The 20,069-nt window shown below is 48.9% G+C and overlaps 3 protein-coding genes across 3 annotated transcripts in view; 2 read left to right on the top strand and 1 right to left on the bottom strand.

The window, feature by feature from the left end:
- The window catches only part of LOC133114291 (large ribosomal subunit protein uL3), a 294,631-nt gene that overhangs the window by 94,074 nt on the left and 180,488 nt on the right, over positions 1 to 20,069 (top strand). The window lies entirely within an intron of this gene.
- napsa (napsin A aspartic peptidase) lies at positions 3,141 to 8,122 on the top strand. The gene is made up of 9 exons (XM_061224808.1): positions 3,141 to 3,361; positions 4,024 to 4,177; positions 4,293 to 4,416; positions 5,244 to 5,362; positions 5,965 to 6,164; positions 6,693 to 6,815; positions 7,385 to 7,529; positions 7,723 to 7,821; positions 7,957 to 8,122. The coding sequence occupies exons 1-9, from the start codon at positions 3,294 to 3,296 to the stop codon at positions 8,116 to 8,118; spliced, it is 1,194 nt and encodes a 397-aa protein (XP_061080792.1). The 5' UTR covers positions 3,141 to 3,293; the 3' UTR covers positions 8,119 to 8,122.
- On the bottom strand, positions 11,100 to 19,128 carry mief1 (mitochondrial elongation factor 1). The gene is made up of 4 exons (XM_061223126.1): positions 18,982 to 19,128; positions 17,439 to 17,622; positions 14,666 to 14,925; positions 11,100 to 13,499 (listed from the first exon to the last, which is right to left on the bottom strand). The coding sequence occupies exons 1-4, from the start codon at positions 19,126 to 19,128 to the stop codon at positions 12,684 to 12,686; spliced, it is 1,407 nt and encodes a 468-aa protein (XP_061079110.1). The 3' UTR covers positions 11,100 to 12,683.

Below are 20,069 nucleotides of genomic sequence, written 5' to 3'. Positions count from 1 at the left end.
CCATGCAAGGCACCGACCAGCTCGTCAGGAGCATTTGGGGGTTAGGTGTCTTGCTCAGGGACACATGGACACAGCCTGGGCGGGGGATCAAACCGGCAACCCTCCGACTGCCAGACAACTGCTCTTACTGCCTGAGCCATGTCGCCCCCTATATACACACACAGTGTGCAATGTGCATTAGCAATGTGAGCTAATAGTAACTTTATAGGAGGGGAGGGAAGGAGAGGGGGAGTCTCCTCTCTCTGCATGCATGAGAGTTATTGTACATGGTTATTGTGGTGGGCACGAAAGACCTCCTGTCACAGTCTTTACTGCAGAAGAGCTGATGGAGCCTCTGACTGAAAACACTGTTGTCCAGCCAGTAGGTCGTGTCGGGGCTGTGCTGTGTCGCCCATTCTTTTTTTTTTTTTTAAAGATATTTTTTAAGGCCTTTTTCAGCTTTATTGGACAGTATATAGAGACAGGAAGAATGGGGGCGAGAGAGAGGGAAAGACAGGCGACAAATTGTCAGACGGTCGGATTAGAACCGTTGACATCGCGGCTCGCAATGACCATGCGGTCAGTGCTCTACAGGCTGCGCCACCGAGACACCCCCTGTCGCCCATTCTTTTGAGCAGTTTGTTCAGCATCCTCCTCTCCACAACCACCTCCAGGGGCTCCCGAGCAGTCCCCAAGCACAGAGCCAGCTCTCTTAATCAGTTTGTTCAGTTTCTTACAGTCGCCGGCTCTGATGCTGCTGCCCCTACAAGTGGCTGCAAAGAGGCTTGCACTTGCCACCACAGACTGCTCAAAGATATGCAACATCTTGCATATCAGGATCTGAAGAATCTTGTCCAGGTGGACGCCCAGGTATTTGTAGCTGCCCACCCTCTCCACCTCCTCACCCCCAACGGAAATAGGCTTCGGCTCAGTCCTGGTCCTCCCAAAGTCCACAATCATCTAACTAGTCTTAGACATTACATTACATTACATCACATTATTGGCATTTGGCAGACACTCTTATCCAGAGCGACGTACAACAAAGTGCATACCCATAACAAGTGTGCTGAAAGACCCTAGAGGGAAGTACAATTTCAATTGCTACCCATTCAACAAATAAACAAACAACAAAGCAAAAGTGACCAAACTTAACTATCCATTATGGCTTATCACATTTGGTTTAACATCTACACACACATCTCTACTGACATTGTGGCTGATGCCATTGCACCGAAGTCAATTAATTCAGATTTTCAAATGCTTTATGTTCTTTCTGCAATTTTATACATTCAAATTAGCAAATTATTCAGTTTACTTTGATGTTTCATTTGTGATACGAATACAAATCTCCCCTCCTTCATTGAAGAAGACTGTTCTCTTGTGCAAGGTCTCTGAGACACATTGAGGAGGAGGTGGTGGTTGTTTCCACACCATGCCACGAAGCGGTCCACCAGTTGCCTGTACTGTATTAGTGCTGTGTACAGATCAGAAATGTATGGCTGCATTAGTGCTGTGTACAGATCACACGACTACTGTCTGTTCTGGCTCCACGGTGGTGGAATGAACTCCCCGTTGAGGTCAGAACTGTAGAATCTCTCCCCACCTTCAAGCACAAACTGAAGACGCACCTCTTCAAGCAGCACCTCTCCCCGTCCCTCCCTACCTCCCTGTGAACCTTAATTGTTGTCTTTCTGTGATTTACTTTTTTGTGTATCGGTATTTTTAGTTGGCTAGGTAAGCAGTGTTTGGCTAGTTAAGTTTGTCACTTTTGCTTTGTTGTCTGTTTGTTTATTTGTTTGTTAAAAAAAATTTTTTTTTAACGAAAATTCAAATAGGCCCTGGTCCTTATCTTTGTTGAACAGGTAGCAGTTGAAATTGTACTTCCCTCTAGGGTCTTTCAGCGCACTTATCCCTGGTTATGGGTATGCACTTTGTTGTACGTCGCTCTGGATAAGAGCGTCTGCCAAATGCCTTTAATGTAATGTAATCACAGCTGCATTAGAGCATGCATTCGTGCTGTGTACAGATCAGAGCTGCTATATATCTTGCACTTTATTAATGTCGTTTGTCAAGCCACCAGCTGCATCGATCTGTATGGTTATAGTTACCGATGCAGAGTGCACATCTGTCATACTCTATGACCTGCGGTTATCAATTTAAAAAATATATATACACTACATATACTGTACATATATGGCTGGCAGCTTGCAAGGTATGTCAATATAAAAAAAAACTCAAAGGATTATTTAATCATTGCGGTTTAGTTCCAGTTTACTTTTTTCCAGAGTGACTTGCACAACTTGCATTCTTTATCATACAAAGTACATACGTTCCTCTAAACATTCTCTCCTTGGAATCTAACAGAGAACATCAGCTACAAGCCCACTTCTCAAAGCCTTATTGCACGTTATTCACTGCCACCCCTTGATATACTTACTTCAGTACCCAACGTGCTGAATTAAAGAAGCTGACAGTGGTTGGTATTTGACTTGTTTCCTTGATGACTTTCCCTTCCCACAGACCGCAGCTTGAGAACTTGCAGAGAACCTTGAAGCACAGTTCCAGAACTTATGCTGCAGACGCGATTTCCGTGTTCCTTCAGTGTGCAAGCTCAAACAAGTATGCATATCACACAATGCAAATTAATTCCATATCCGTTTATACTGCAAGATATTATTTCCAAAAAACAAAACAATTTATTTCAGAAATACCACAACCACAAACACGTCACCTGTTTTTTGTTAATTAAACTATTTACCTAATAAACCTATCTTTGGACAGTCATTCAACTGATGACCATTTCAGGGTTACGTTCAGCCCTGACAAAACGTAGCAAAACGTTTTCGGATTTAATCACGCTTCAGCAAAACAATTTCTACGGACACAAGTGTGGGGCCGGTTAACATGTTTACATAAAAGCCGCTACCTTTAACGATATTTAGTATGTTTATTTAACAATATTATGCCCAAACCTATCTCGGCGCAAGCAAATTATGGATGCCCCAGACTGTCAAAGCCTCGTGACCTACCCATGATACTATCAGCGGATTACTTGTTGATTGACAGGGCGGGTAATCTGAAATCTAACCGGCCAATCATTATGCTTGTTCTAGTAGCCCTCGCCAATGAGGATGGAACCGAGCGAAGAAAGCCGAGGACTTCCGAAAAATGTTTTACGAAGAGGCAGATACGGATATAACTAAAGCGTAGGGAAGAAAGTGCGACGATTTCTGTTTAAGAAGCCTCATCTTGGTTGTGAATACGAAAGCGAAATTTTCTTTTTTTCTCTCCAGTTTGTGTCCATAAATTTAACGATGAATCTTCACAAATTGCATTTCCTCGCTATTTCTTTATTTATTGCTTACAGTGGCGCAGTTATCAGGTAAAAAGTTGCAAAACTTTTAAATGTCTGATCCATTATTCATTTCAGTTGTAATGTAGTAAGTGTTGTTGACTGCTTGCATTTTTTGAAGCATTACACGAGTTTTGAAACGGACTTTTTAAAGCATAGCCATGTACAAGTAATTTTATGTCAATATTCAAAACAATTGAAGTGCATGTATCTGCGGAGCGAATGGGCACGTGCCGATGTAGCCTAGTATTTTTCTACTTCGTAAACTCTTGTATCATTTCAGGTTCATAAATACAAGCCATGTTAGCAAGAATGTCGGTAAAAAACTATGCATGTTGTATCACGACCATAAGGGGAGAAACTCCGTTAGTTCCGTTTTTTAATCGAAATTATTTTATTTTATTCAAACGGGAAGTGAACAACTGGGTGTAACGGCCAGTTGAGTAAATCGTCCAACGGTCGAGGTGGCACTCCTGATGTTGTGTATTCATTTATAACGGGGCGACATGGCTCAGGCAGTAAGAGCAGTCGTCTGGCAGTCGGAGGGTTCCGGTTCGATCCCCCGCCCGGGCTGTGTCGAAGTGTCCCTGAGCAAGACACCTAACCCTCAAATGCTAAGACACCTAACCCCCTATAAATTCCTGCCACATAAATTTACCATTTACCATTTGTAACGGAATCTGCTTCTGTAGAATCCCACTGAAGAAAACGCGGACTCTGCGTCGTCAGCTGTGTGACAATGGAATGACGGTGGATCAGCTTCTGTCCAGGGCGCATGCTGAACACAACCTCGCCACCGACCCCAGCAAGACTGTCCCGGTGGAGAGGCTGACCAACTTCATGGACGTAAGTCTGGGCCACTGGCGGGACGGGGAGAAATTGCAGCAGTAGCTGTACCACTAAGCCTTGGTCACTTTTTGCTGTTACTTGTATTGATTATTGTGGCTCCCCCTTTCGCCAGGCCCAGTATTACGGGGTGATCAGCATCGGCACCCCTCCACAGGAGTTCTCCGTGCTGTTTGATACAGGCTCCTCCAATCTCTGGGTGCCCTCCATCCACTGCTCCTTCTGGGACATTGCCTGCTGTGAGTCTGGGCTACATTACTGTGTGTGTTCCAGTCGTGCAAACAAATATTTTGGCCTTTTTTTTTTACACAAAGTATCTAAATACTATTGTCATGTACTGAATCTAGATTTCAGTTCCTGGACAGATTTGATATTTTAAACAACTAATTGTAATTGTTACAATTTGCAGTTCATACTAAACTGTTAAATGAAGTGTAAGACTTCACTGCAGAAGCCTGTATATATATATATGAACAACGTAGAAATGGAAATGAATAAATGTCAAATATGGATGTGGACACCAATGTCGAAGTTGGTATGTGAAAGGAATCTGGAACAGACACACACACACACACACACACACACACAAAACCGAACCGAGGAACGCTGCAGCTACCATATGGTGAAGCGTTGAGAAGAAACTGGAAAAACTCAAATGCAAAAAGTTTGCTTCATTTTGATGTACTAGCCCATGGCAACACATGCATCCTACTGTGGTTGTAGGACATCAATGGGGGCAAAAATAGCAAATCTGTCATCATGGGAGCACTGCTGTCCCACGCGACTAGCCTCATTACACTGCATTACATTATTGGCATTTAGCCAGAGCGACATACAGTTGATTAGTTGACTAAGCAGGAGACAATCCTCCCCCGGAGCAATGCAGGGTTAAGGGCCTTGCTCAAGGGCCCAACGGCTGTGCGGATCTTATTGTGGCGACACCGGGTATCGAACCGCCGACCTTGCGGGGTCCCAGTCATGTACCTTAGCCACTACTTACTTAGCCCCAGGCAGCAGCCTCAGGAGAGAGCAGCAGGCGTGATGTTACCCCTCTACCCACCTCTAGGGCTCCACCATCGCTACAACTCCGGGAAGTCCAGCTCCTACGTGGCCAACGGGACGAAGTTCTCCATCCAATACGGAAGGGGAAGCATGTCCGGCTACATCAGCCAGGACACCGTCTCCGTGAGTGTCTGCGTCAGTCGGGGTTACGCGGCGGTCCCATCGTGCAGTTCACCCGTCGCCTCCTGTGCCTTTGGCTTACGGAACATTCCATTCCTGGCTTAAAAAAATAAATAAATAAAATGCAGTATTTCACGTTTTTCATGAAATGTACTCGTTATAAAAATATTTTGATGCACAATATCCTACATTGCATTTCATGTTTTTTTTTTTTTTTTTTTTAAATACCAGGTTGTTTTATAATGAAGGATATGGCTCAGACCTGACCCCATCCAGGCTGCACAGTGTTAGTGACGGTGTTAAAATGTCTCCCCTCACCCCATCCAGGCTGCACAGTGTTAGTGACGGTGTTAAAATGTCTCCCCTCACCCCATCCAGGCTGCACAGTGTTAGTGTTAACATGTCTCTCCCCTCACCCCATCCAGACTGCAGTGTTAGTGTTAAAATGTCTCTCCCCCTCACCCCATCCAGACTGCAGTGTTAGTGTTAAAATGTCTCCCCTCACCCCATCCAGGCTGCACAGTGTCAGTGACGGTGTTAAAATGTCTCCCCTCACCCCATCCAGGCTGCACAGTGTTAGTGTTAAAATGTCTCCCTCTCCCCAGTTGGCCGGGCTGGTGGTGCCAGGCCAGCAGTTCGCCGAGGCCGTGACCCAGCCGGGCCTGGTGTTCGCAGTGGCGCGTTTCGACGGGGTGCTGGGGATGGGGTACCCCTCCATCTCGGTCGCCGGCGTCAGGCCCGTGTTCGACACCGCCATGGCCGCCAAGCTTCTGCCTCAGAACATCTTCTCCTTCTACATGAGCAGGTGCGTCTGTGAGGAGCCGCGGTCTAAATGTCGCGGGTGCCCCGGAGGCGATTAAACTGTCAGCGCGCGCTCGGATTTTAACCGCGACGACTCCCGAGGCATGCCGTGAATGTGTGGCACTCTGACGATGAAACGTTAACGCTGCGTCCGTCTTCCTGTGTCTGGTGTGAATCATTCTGTCCGCCGCTACGAGCCTCTCTGTGACCGCGGCTCACATTCGAAGTGTGACCGAATATTTCGGGTACGTTTCCCCGTTCCCGCGTAAGAAACGTTTTAATCTCCGGTGGAATTGGGAGTGTTTTGAATGTCATCCCCCCTCTGCTTTAAAATAAATAAAAATCCTCCCAAATGGTCATGATGGTCACCACGATGGTGTTGGTGAACCGTTCAACCAGGCGACATTGCAGGCTCTGTTTGAAACCACAGCCGAGATGATTTCCATTTAGAAACGTTATCGTCCACGATTACCTTCCGTACTGCCAGTGCCCCTGGTTTTGAGTTGAGGGGAGTCCGTGTGCTTGTTCTCAGGGACCCGAAGGCGGCCGTGGGTGGCGAGCTGGTGCTGGGAGGAGCCGATGCGCAGCACTACGAGGGGCCGCTGCACTACGTCAAGGTCTCTCGCAAGGCCTACTGGCAGATCACCATGGACGGGTGAGGGCCTGCCCGACTGGTGTGTGTGTGTGTGTGCGTGTGTCTACACGTGTGTGTGTGTGTGTGTGTGTGTGTGGGCGTGCGTGTCTGCGCGTTTGTCTGCGCGTGTGTGTCTGCGCGTGTGTCTGCCCGACTGCTGTGTGTTTACACGTGTGTGTGTGTCTGCGCAAGTGTGAGTGCCTGCACGAGTGTGCGCATGTCTGCGCGAATGTGTGCGCGCATGTCTGCGCGAGTGTGCGTGTATGCGCGAGTGTGTGTGTGTCTGCGCGAGTGTGTGTGTGTGCATGTCTGCGCGAATGTGTGTGCGTGTCTGTGCGAGTGTGCATGTCTGCGCAAATGTGTGTGTGTCTGCGCGAGTGTGCGTGTCTGCGTGTGCATGTCTGCGCGAATGTATGTCTCTGCGTGTGTGCCTGCTTGCGCGCATGTGTCTGCGCGCGTGTTTATGTCAGCGCGTGTGTGCCTGCGCGTGTGTGTGTGCATGTCTGCACGTGTGTGCGCGCACGCGTGTGTGTGTATGGGTGCGTCCATCTGTGCTGGCGGTTTCACTGGCCATTAATCTGCCCTGCCAGGGTATCTGTTGGGAATCAGCTGGCCCTCTGCAAGGGTGGTTGCCAGGCGATTGTCGACACGGGAACCTCCATGATCACAGGGCCCGTAGACGAAGTCAGAGCGCTGCAGAAAGCCATCGGGGCCTTGCCTCTGCTGATGGGGGAGGTGAGGAGTGGAGCCTGGAGAGCCAATAACCAATAGACATGCACACTAGGACCTCACTAACCAATGAACATTCACCGGAGGGCCTCACTAACCAATGAGCATGCAGCGGTTGGTGTGTCTGCCATAGATGAGTCTCCCCATGCGTGTCTGCCATTGTGTGCATTGTGATTGGTTTCTCTTCTGCGTTTTCTAGTATTTGATCGACTGCAAGAAGATCCCGTCTCTCCCCGTCATTTCTCTCACTCTGGGGGGGAAGCAGTTCAACCTGACCGGGGAGGACTACATCCTGAAGGTGAGCCAGCCCCCTCCCAAATGGCACGAGTCATAATCACTCGGCCCCATTAAGACCCGGTCACAGCAGGACAGGGTAACAATGGTGTCCACTGTGGGGGCCCCTAATGTGATCTCCGGCCTCTCGTGACCGCAGGAATCCCAGCTGGGAGTGTCCATCTGCCTGTCCGGCTTCATGGCCATGGACATCCCGCCTCCGGCCGGGCCCCTGTGGATCCTGGGAGACGTGTTCATCGGGCGCTACTACAGCGTGTTCGACCGGGACGCCGACCGCCTGGGCTTCGCCCCCGCCAAATAGAGAGGGGGGGGGGGGTACTGCCACTGAGGAGGAGAGGGGGAGAGGGGGAGAGGAGGGGGAAAGGAAGAGGAGAGGAGGAGAGGAGGGGGGAGCAGGGGAGAGGAGGGGGAAAGGAAGGGGAAAGGAAGAGGAGAGGAGGAGGAGGAGGAGGAGGAGGAGGAGGGGGGAGCAGGGGAGAGGAGGGGGAAAGGAAGGGGAGAGGAGAGGAGGAGAGGAGGGGGGAGCGGGGGAGAGGAGGGGGAAAGGAAGAGGAGAGGAGGAGGAGGAGGGGGGGAGCAGAGGAGAGGAGGAGGGGGGAGCAGGGGAGAGGAGGGGGAAAGGGAGAGGAGGAGGAGGAGAGGAGGAGGAGGAGGAAGTGAGGGGTACAAAGACTACCCAAAAAGGGAAGAGCCAGGATTGTTCCGCTCCTCTCGGAATCCATTCCGCTTTTCGGTTGCTTGTGTTGCGGCTTGCTACCATCAGCGCTATGAAATGCCACAGGATGATTTGGGAAATTAAATACCAGATTAATCTATGCAATTTATTTCATAATGGATTTCTTCGTTTTGTTTTATTTTGCTTTTGTGAAGATCAATAAAGCTAGCGCTGGTTTTTAAAGGATGAGCCGACTGTTGTGAAGTTGAAACCGTTGACCCCATCACAGTGAAAGGACACTTGCACTGTCATGAGAGGTTTTGGGGAAGTGTTGACTGACTGACGTCCTGTGGCTCTTGATTTTGGGGGAAGCGTTGGCAAAGCTGCGGTTGAGCAATATTATACAGTCAGGGAAAAAAAAAAGCTCTTTGGCTGTCGATCAATTTTACACTGCGGTGAACGGATCAATATTAAACTGTGGGTGACCAGTTAAATTAGGTTTGTGGGAGGAAGAGGAGAAAGATGTGGAAGAGATGCTGTAATTGAAATGTTAAATGTGTACGCAAATTAATCCCTGTAAATTAATTTATTTTGTGAACTTGGACATCAACAGAAAAGTTATCCATCTTTAAACTACAATTTGTTCAATGTTTGTATATGTCCCACTTATTTAGATCAGGATTAAATGGGAAAAATTATTAAATAAAATTACGTTTTGATTAAAATTGCGGAAACGTTGGCCTGTATTTTTGAAGGCATTGTGTGATCATTTTATGAAGTGGGAAAAGTATGGGGACAAGTCAACTCTCCAACAGAAATTTATTGCAACAGCAGCACACTGGTATAATGAACAGAGTTGTTCATGTAACATGCGTTTCCATAGTCTGCCTGCAGCCACGCCGGACACGACCGGAGTAGGACGTTTCAGATTTCACACCCAGATTCTTCAGGAACACACTCCTGCTATAGATTACATTTGAGATGCCAAATAATGGATGCATACAGTTTGTGATAGCCAGTCTGACCTAATGTTCAGCAAAAAAAAAAAAAAAGATACGTTTTTGGTGGGCTAGCAGCACAAACCTTTAACTTGCAACGGTTTCAACAGGACAATAGGAACATAATTTTGACAATTACCACACAAACTAGACTGGCCTCATTTTACTGACGGACACGACCCGATTGAAATCTTTCCATCAGATAATGATATGAAATACTAAGGCAATTTATGAAGCACTGGCCAAAAAAATTGTCAGAGTAAGAGTAAGAGCACTATGACTGACCTTCTGGTGACACAAACTTACTTTCTAGAAAACGGAACCAAATTTCCCAACCACACATTTATGCTTGGAAGAGACGACCAAGAAGCCCGTGGCTCAATCCGTTATCGAGCGTGGCTTTTTACGGCAGCCCTGTAAAAGTCACGATTCCAGAAGATTCCAGAGCACCCGGCACGTTTCTCTTCAAAGGGCCTGTTCTGGGGACAGGTAGGCTCAACACAACAGATTGTGGAGTTGAAGCCCTTTTGTGTGGGACGGTGGAGGGTCCAGAGAGTCCACAGAGATGGGTTTCAGGGGCACGGCGTGGAGGAGGGCGGTCGTGGAGTGGAGTAGTGTGCAGTTTCCGGCTAAAAGGGTCGCACCCCCAGTGTGCGTTCTTGACCCATAAGGCCCTGGCTGAAGCTGGGTTGTGTCAGGCATCAGATAAGCAGCTCTCTGCTACAACCATCCAAACCAAACAGTGACTACTCACCCCTCACACACACTCCCTGACACTCCCAACTGTCACAAACAGCCCCCCCCACCCTCCCTGACAATCCAACTGTCACAAACAGCCCCCCACCCTGCCTGACAATCCAACTGTCACAAACAGCCCCCCACCCTCCCTGACAATCCAACTGTCACAAACAGCCCCGCACCCTCAAAATTTGAAGACAGGACAAAAATGACATACAAAGCTCATATTTCAAGAAGAAAAAAAAGAAAGATTCATTGGAACATTCATTCAAGCCGTGATTCAGAGACGAATGAAGTGAACCTCAGCAGCATTTCAGTCGCCTGGGCGGGCAGCGAATCGCCGGCATCATAACCTTCGCCATGAAAGCGCCGGGCGAGCGGCCCGTATTTCCCTGAACAGCAGCACAAAAACATTTTAAAACCGTGCAAGGGCCCAGGTCGCTAGACCGCCGTCCACTGCAGACACAAGCCCTGCATTTCACGCTACGCAGGAATGGCGGAAGGACCAGGACCGGGGTGGGGGGAGAGACGAGCAGAAAGGGCGGGGCCGTAACGACTCCCATCTCGGATCGAGACTTTCCAGAGAGGATTTTTTAAAGTCCACACATTTTTTCCAGTGTCCGTACCACAGTGGATCACTGTTTATGTAAACAAAACGTGGCATTGTTGTGTAGCGAACAAGTACTCTCCTTGTCTCTCTTGCACCCTCATTTTGGTTATACCCACACAATAAATAAAAAAATACTTGTTTCCATACATTATTACACATACATTTATTAAACATAGGTTGCTGCCCCCCCCCCCTCCTGTAACTGAGACTATGTTCATTAAAAATAAATTAAAATCTTTTCAATACTACATTTGGGTGAAAGATGAGAGATGGCTTCAGGCTGAGGTGTGATGTGGTATAAATCCATTGTTTTATTTTTATCCCAGGGGTTGCATCAATGCAGTAGTCAAGAGAAATCTTCCCATTTTTAATTGTTTTTTTTAAATCCAGGACTGGACACAGAGCTCCATGTGGGCAGTGCGAAACAGAAGACAGGAAAAACGTGCTACAGTTTAAAGTACGGACAAATTCAAACGCCGCTCATCCACTGTTCCCGGGTCCCTTCGCAGGTCGCCTGTTGCCATTGACAACGGTTGCTGGCCGCATTTCAGAAATAGCGTTGCTAAAGAGCCCACAGTCAGCTTCCTGCATCGTGACACCTCAGGAAACGCACTGCGAAGTGTCAAAATGGCAAGGGTTGAGGGTTGACATCGGAAAAACCTCGCAAGAAACCACACAGAACATTTCTGTTATTAGTCACTTTTTAGAGGTCTGCCCCTACCTCGCCAAAGATTTTTATCTACCAAGATCTTAACTTTGATCTTTTGTACGTGTGAAGTTGCAAATAACCTTTTCGTTGTAGTGGAAGTAGCTCGGGTTTTTTTTATTTAAAAAAATGCATAACCTTTTTTTTAAAACACATTTTCCTTATGTGACAATGCGTTTACCTATTGATCCATGCAATTTTTTTGGTAATTTGACCAGAAATGTCAAACTACTCCACCTGTGCGCACACACACACACACACACACACACACTTTCCCTGTAGAAATGGTATCTATCGGCAAAATAATGGGGCGTGACTTGCAGCTCTACTGTTCAGTTTTGAGATCAAAATTAAAATATACCCATCATTCACAGGGCTTCCTGCTGTTCGTGATCCCTTGGCTTACAGCTAATCTCATGCCTCGCGTAACACAATCACCATTGTAACTCCAGGATTAGCCCCGTCAACAAAGTCTCCATCCATCCAGATGGGACCAATATGCTTTAAAGTGAACAAAACGGCCCAATAAATGTTTTAGGTTCTATTGGGGAATGATATATTTTTTAAATTATTACTTATTTTCAGCAGCTCAGACACCAAGGAAGCAAAAGTGTGTTCAGGCAGCCGGTGGAAATCCCCACTAATACACTTTCATCTCAGAAACAGGAAGTGACCTTCACACATGGGCTGCATCACACTGGCCGTCTGACCACAAGTGAACTGAGACACCGTTTTCAGGAGCTGTGGTTACAACAGCCCATTGAACCCAACCCACAAAGCGTTTCTTTCTGACTGGATGTCACCTGTTCTCTGTCCTCAGGTCTCCTGTGCCCTGTTCTCGCTCGAGTGCTGTCAAATGCTTTGGGTTTGAAAGGGGAAAAAAAGGCCGGCAGAGTTACAGCCATTGAGATGGAATCATGGGGTGAAAACCCGCACACTCATAACACACAAGCTGGAGCATAAATACAAAAACAAAAACCTTAAAAAACGCGAACAGAAATATGAAATGTATCTGTTGGCAGAGGCATCGTGGGAAATTCTCCCTCACAGTGAGAAATGTACAAGACCTCTCCTCTGAGGGAGTGCTGGAGAGACCTTCCCGTGTTCCTAAAGACCCTGAAGCCAGCCGAGCGGGTTTGGGGGGTGGGTGGGGGGGGGGTCACGCGGTCCGCAGGAGGCCCTCGGGGTCGGACAGGGCGCAGTACAGCGTGTAGCCCAGCTCGTCCACCTCCTGCGGGGTGAGCTCGCAGAACAGGTCCACCCTGGGGCAGAGGGCGCAGGGCAGCCTCCCGGCCTCCAGGTGTCCCACCAGCGCGCGCAGCAGCTCCAGGAAGCGCTCGGCCAGCGCGCCCTGGCCCCAGTCCCCCGGGCCCTCGGCGAGCGGCAGCAGGGCGCTGGTGAGCTGCCCGGCGCCGAGGCGGGACAGGGCGGGCGTGAGCTTGCACACGGCCTTCAGCACCTTCAGGCACTGGCAGCGGCAGCCGCCGTCCTCCTGGTCCAGCGCGCGCAGCCGGGCGGTCTCGGCCGCGCGGAAGCTCTGCCGCCACAGGTTCTCGTGCCGCTCCGCGCGGCGGTGGGGCCTGGCCGCCAGCGACAGGCCGTCGTCCAGCGCCAGCAGCGGGAGCACGTCCACCACCAGCCGGCGCTCCCGCTCGTACTGCACCTCCAGCGCCAGCGACTCCGCCGGCACCGCCGGCCGGATCACGTAGTCCAGCACGCTGCCGATGGCCGGCCAGTTGATGGAGCCGGCCACCAGCTTGCGGAAGACCTCCAGCACGCTCTTCGGGGAGAGGTAGCCCCCCACCAGGCAGCGGTCCCAGTAGCTGCTCCCCCGGGGGAAGTACTCCAGGTTCTCCCGCCGCACCAGCCAGAAGCCCGGCACGTTCATGATGGTGTCCTCCCCCGGGACGGGCGACCACAGGTTCTTCTCCAGCACCAGGGGAACGATCAGCTGGGCGTGGTCCGCCGTCACCACCTGGAACAGAGGTGGGGGCGGGTCAGAACCACACGCCCGGGCGCCTGACACGCCACAACCCACCCCTACAGCGCAGTCCGGACGTATGCGGACAACAGCGGTACAATTTCCGTTCTTTTGGCTCCGGCGCATTGGAGCTGAAATGGATACGACGTTATGGATATGAAGTTAAAGGTGCAGACTGGCACCTTCAGTTTGAGGGCCTTTACATCCATGTTGGGTGATCAGTGGTGGAATTACATCCGTGTTCATACAGACCAAAAGTAATCAGACAGTTGGCCTCTCAGATTAGGCAGGTGTACTCAATCACTTCCACAGTGCAGGTATAAGAAAGCTGCACATTTGCATTTGTTCCAATTTTAGGAGCATGAGCTGCAGAAAAATCTGTCTTAACTGGGAAAAAAAGATACTACTAACTGGGATGTACTGGGGTATGAAACCTTTAAACTTAGGAGCAAGGATCTTGTATAAAAAATGTTAGCTATGTTAAGAGCTAATTTTATGGTGAATAAGAGCTTCTACTGAAGACATTTCACAAGGGAAACCATGGTAACTGACATTACAAATGCAGGGAAAAGTCCAACAGAGCTACATAAGAGATTAACATGGTTATTTGTCATGTAGCTGTGTACAACTTCATCAGATAAATCTGACACTTGCAACATCTGTGACCGTGGAATTTCCCTCTGAAACATGGAACAGGAACAGAAGCACAGGAAACCATAAACCCAATACCCTGCCTGCCCCCGTCCTGACCTGCCCCCGCCCCCTTCCTGCCCCGCCCCTGCCCCTGCCCCCGTCCTGTCCTGTCCTGACCCCGTCCTGTCCTGTCTTGTCCTGTCCTGACCCCATCCTGTCCTGTCCTGCCTGCCCCTGTCCTGCCCCGCCCCTGCTCCGCCCCTGCCCTGTCCTGTCCTGACCCCGTCCTGTCCTGTCCTGTCCTGCCCCTCCCCTGCCCTTGTCCCACCCCTGCCCCTGCCCCTGCCCCGCCCCTGCCCTGTCCTGTCCTGACCCCATCCTGTCCTGTCCTGCCCTGCCCCTGTCCTGCCCCGCCCCTGCTCCGCCCCTGCCCTGTCCTGTCCTGACCCCGTCCTGTCCTGTCCTGTCCTGTCCTGCCCCTGCCCCTGCCCCGCCCCTGTCCGCCCCAGCCCGCTCCCGGCCGGTACCTGCAGGTCGTCGTAGAGGCTCCCGCTCAGGTACATCTCCCTGAGGGGCATGTCGGGCAGCTTGGCGCGCAGGAAGGTGCGGAGCTCGGCGCAGATGTCCAGGGCGGCCCGGCGGGCGGCGGCCTGCTCCTCCGCGGGGATCAGCACGCGCTGGCGGTAAAAGGACCACAGCCGCTCCTGCAGGGAGAGGCGCAGCCGCGCCCGGTGGAGGTCCCCCGGCCCCGCCCCGGCCCCCCGCCGCGGGACCCTCCGCCCGCGGTCTGGGGTGGGACGCGTGAGGAGAGGGAGAACACAACGGGAGCAGCCTTTAGTCTGTAGCCAGGTGCTAAATGGTCTAATGGTTGTCATTTATCCAAAGCGCTGTACAATTGATGCTTCTCCATTCACCCATTCATACACACACTCACACACCGACGGCGATTGGCTGCCATGCAAGGCACCGAACAGCTCGTCAGGAGCATTTGGGGGTTAGGTGTCTTGCTCAGGGACACTTCGACACAGCCCGGGCGGGGGATCGAACCGGCAACCCTCCGACTGCCAGACGACTGCTCTTACTGCCTGAGCCATGTCGCCCCCTGTGCAGGCGCTACACAGGACTACCGCCACATTAACCACCGCCAACACACTGACCTGCTAGGGGCAGCCTGTAGTGAAATGGCTGAGGTACATGCCTGGGTCAAACCCCGGTGTAGCCACAATAAGATCCGCACAGCCGTCGGGCCCTTGAGCAAGGCCCTTAACCCTGCATTGCTCCAGGGGAGGATTGTCTCCTGCTTAGTCTAATCAACTGTAAGTCGCTTTGGATACAAACATAAGCCAAATGATATGTAATAGAATCTAATGTAATATAGTCTAGTGGCCGTGGCCCTAGTCCTTATCTTCGTGGTAAAGTTAGCAGTTGAAATTCTTTCAGCGCACTTATCCCTGGTTATAGGTATGAACTTTGCACACGTCGCTCTGGATAAGAGCGTCTGCCAAATGCCATTAATGTAATGTAGTGCCCTGGAAGGCTGGTGGTTCAAGCCCTAGTTTAGCCACAATAAGATCAGTGCAACTGTTGGGCCCTTAACCCTATTATTATTTTATCTTTTAATAATTTGCTTGTTATGGGGAAGGGGTTGTGGGTAGGATGCAGTTGCGGCAGCTAACACTATAATCCTAACAGGGAAGTGAGACTGCGTAATCAAAACTAGATAACGGCTCTAAAAACTGTGAATGACAAAATAGCCTGTATTTCCCCCAAACATTGTGCAACACCCACAATGACAGGCGGTCAGCCAGGGGACACACGGACCGCCCACTCATCTGCAGAACCCCCCTCAATTATCTGTCGCTTCAATCCTACTCGTGTTGCAACTGGTTGTTTGTTTAAGCTGACCTTTTCACTGTTGCACCTTTTTGTTCGACAACTGAGGGACTCGCCGACATTGCTCAACCGTCACATGAACTACTAAAGCTGTAGACAGTGTTCAGAAACGGCCGATGGTGGCCATTCAGAACCTGAGCACACAGACGATTTACATTCCTCGGTGCCTGGAACAACAATATCAGAGCAAATAAACGTGCCCATATGAAAGAGTCAATTCAGCTGGATTATTATTATTTGTAAAACGCTGTTCACAGAGGAGTGTCAAAGACCCAGAGGAACAGTAGGGAAATACCAGCCCTGAGCCCACAGATAGTGGACGAATTCAAAAACGAAAACCCCCTAGCGGAAAACCCGCAAACGGTAGCAAGAAAAAACTGCCCGAATGTTGAGGAACACGGCGATAGAGGGATGCCCATCCTCCGCTGGCCTAAAGGTTGAGTTGGTAACAGGTGAGGTATACAGAGGCGTAAGTGCACTCCTTCACACCCACAATTACACAAACCAAAGGGAAGAGACAAAACCAAAAACACTGGATTCACACTAGGTTGTCGCGATGTAGCTTAAAAAAGCACCACAACGGAACAATACAAGAGCTCCACCGCCAAACTGTCGTTTAGCGTTTATTTTAAAACATTTTATGTAGCCCTGATTTCACTACACAGTCCTACATCCCTGTGAGGATTATTACACTACAAATAGTAAATGTCTGCATCTATATAGCGCCTCTATCCGAAGCGCTGTGCAATTGAAGCTCGCTCCCTGCTCCACTCTGAACTCAGACCGCGAGGCCCCGCAGCATCAGAACGAGTCGCGTGATCGCGCTGCCGATTGGCCGTCTTATCAACACCCAGCAGGCAGCAGCGATGTTCCTGGAAGCGCTTCACAACGCCGCTGACGTGTGGTTGTTTACGAACGCATCAATTACGACTAAAGGGGAAAAAAAAGAAACGATCACGGATACTCACCACGGCGGTGGTTTTTCGAATTTCATGTATATATATTTTTTTAAACCCCCAAAAAACCCAAGATTCGATACATCCTGCAGCCCTAACACACGCATACACACACATCCAGGCACATAACAGTGCTTGCACTGGGGGAAGTGGGTTAAAAGCCACCAGTAACAGCTCAGTGCAGCAGGCACTACACAGGCCTACCGCCACATTAACCACCGCCAACACATTGACCTGCTAGGGGCAGCCTGAAGTGAATTGGCAGAGGTACATGCCTGGGACTGGTGTTTGGGCCCTTGAGGCCCTTAACCCCCACATCGCTCCCCGGACACGGCACTGTGGCTGCCCACTGCCCCTAAGTAACGAGGATGGCTGAAATGCAGAGCACACACTACCCCGCGGGGATAAATAAAAAGCATATGCAGAAAGTGGCCGTTGACGGGCGGTTTACCTGGTTCAAAGGCGTTGGAGGAAGTAGGTAGTGTCTGCAGAGACCGGCTCACTGTAGACTTCATGTCGTGGTTCAGTAGCCGCGGCGACGACCCCAGCCAATTAGGTTCCTCCCAGCTCCGTTTTCCACCGGGCTCCATCTTGTGGGTGGGGCTAGTGGGAGCGCTTACGGTCCGATCGTACATCTGAGAAATGAGTCCGCAGAACACAAGGTTCGTCCCGATTGGCGGAGATAGATCACCGATTACATGATAACGAATGTTTTTTATTTGAGCCAGCAAATATTTTACCTCACCGCTTGCTTTTTTTTTTTTACCTGCTTTTTTTGGACGTTGGGGCCAGTATTTTTGCTGAATTTTCCGTCCATTTATCTGTAAAGCATCTGTGAGACAGTTGATTTCTCTCCATCAGGCCATGAGATTTAAGGGGTAAAACTGCTGTGATTACAACCCTGAATATGGCCCTAAAAACTGCTGTGATAAAGGATAAAGTCACACATAAACACAGCCTCCTTCTCAGACCCAATTTGAAAACGGAACAGCCTGCCTCCTCTTTGCCGTGTTGGATCCAAACTCAGCTGGTGAAGCTAAAGAAGGGGTTATATTTAAGAGCTGCTAGGACTCACTCGTATGACTGGAACGAAGGGGTTATATTTCAGAGTTTGACTGGAATGAAGCGGTTATATTTCAGAGTTTGACCGGAATGAAGGGTTTTATATTTCAGAGTTTGACCGGAATGAAGGGTTTATATTTCAGAGTTTGACCGGAATGAAGGGGTTATATTTCAGAGTTTGACCGGAATGAAGGGGTTATATTTCAGTTTGACTGGAATGAAGGGTTTTATATTTCAGAGTTTGACTGGAATGAAGGGGTTATATTTCAGAGTTTGACTGGAATGAAGGGGTTATATCTCAGAGTTTGACTGGAATGAAGGGTTTTATATTTCAGAGTTTGACTGGAATGAAGGGGTTATATTTCAGTTTGACTGGAATGAAGGGTTTTATATCTCAGAGTTTGACTGGAATGAAGGGGTTATATTTCAGAGTTTGACTGGAATGAAGGGTTTTATATTTCAGAGTTTGACTGGAATGAAGGGGTTATATCTCAGAGTTTGACTGGAATGAAGGGGTTATATCTCAGAGTTTGACTGGAATGAAGGGGTTATATCTCAGAGTTTGACTGGAATGAAGGGTTTATATTTCAGAGTTTGACCGGAATGAAGGGGTTATATTTCAGAGTTTGACTGGAATGAAGGGGTTATATTTCAGAGTTTGACTGGAATGAAGGGTTATATTTCAGAGTTTGACTGGAATGAAGGGGTTATATTTCAGAGTTTGACTGGAATGAAGGGGTTATATCTCAGAGTTTGACTGGAATGAAGGTGTTATATTTCAGAGTTTGACTGGAATGAAGGGGTTATATCTCAGAGTTTGACTGGAATGAAGGGGTTATATTTCAGAGTTTGACTGGAATGAAGGGGTTATATTTCAGAGTTTGACAGGAATGAAGGGGTTATAGGTTATAGGGGTGAGGGCTAGGACTCACTCGTTTGACTGCCAGTGTGGCGATGCCAAGCATGGCGGCCCCTCCAACCCCCAGCACCAGCTTGGCGTTGGACAGGACGAAGTCGATGGCCGTCCCCATCCCGTTATCATCTCTCTTCCCCTTCCGGTCGCCGTTAACCCCCGCCATCTTCCGCTGAGAAGGGAGAGGAGGACATGGAGGGAGGGAGAGTGGGGAAGAGAGGGAGAGTGTAAATTTGCTGTAAGATAAAGCTTTATTGATGATGCACTTACACTAGCTGGTGCAGGAATGTTGAGTCAGGTCTGACATTAAGACTCAGGATCGGAGGTCGGCAATGCAGCTAAAAAAAATAAGATCGTGATTCTTTCTGATGTTAGAGCACGATGCATATCAGTATATCATATTTAATAAACAAAATATCTGTGAGAAATGTTTTTCGTGCCCAAGACTGTTCTGTGGATATCATAAAATCGTTGTATCGCCCATGTCTACTCTGGTGGATGCACTCCTGTGTTCCATCAGCATAACTTTAGCCAAGTCATTCTGGATGGGAGCACCTGTTAAATTAATGTAATGCAAAGCCCAAACTTACTAGCTTCTTACTAGCTAAAGAATCACCATTTTGGAAGTTACAGCTGGGAAACATGTATTCACTGTAGTAAGTAAAGATTTTGTGGAAGTACGCCAATCTGTTCTTTGACAAGAAATATGAAAACATTACGATACACACAGAGGAATGCAGCTGCCAACTGAATAAATATTAAAGCAGTATTAGAACTTGTCAGGTGATTGTCTATCTAAAAATATAAAGTTGGGCTTTAAGCGTATAATGCTCTGGATTTTTTTTTATCGTAAGAGGACAGTAAATGCCTTTTTAGGCCAATTCTTCTTTGTGTGCTTTTATGAACAGAATTAATCTCATCAGTGCTTGTGCAACCCTCGTCAAATATTTGATGAACGTTAGTTCCTGATATTAACGTTTAATGCATTACTGGTCTTAAGATGAGGAATTACAGCATGTGACCGGACAAAGATGTCTGGTGAGTTTCTGGTTTAATGTGTAAGCCAAATACGCACTAGTAACAGCAGCTTATTGTACCGATAGTGAG

Source organism: Conger conger, chromosome 16, assembly GCF_963514075.1.
Source record: "Conger conger chromosome 16, fConCon1.1, whole genome shotgun sequence".
NCBI lineage: Eukaryota > Metazoa > Chordata > Actinopteri > Anguilliformes > Congridae > Conger > Conger conger.
Note: the sequence above shows the minus strand (reverse complement) of the source record. Positions and strands in the feature narration are given on the sequence as shown.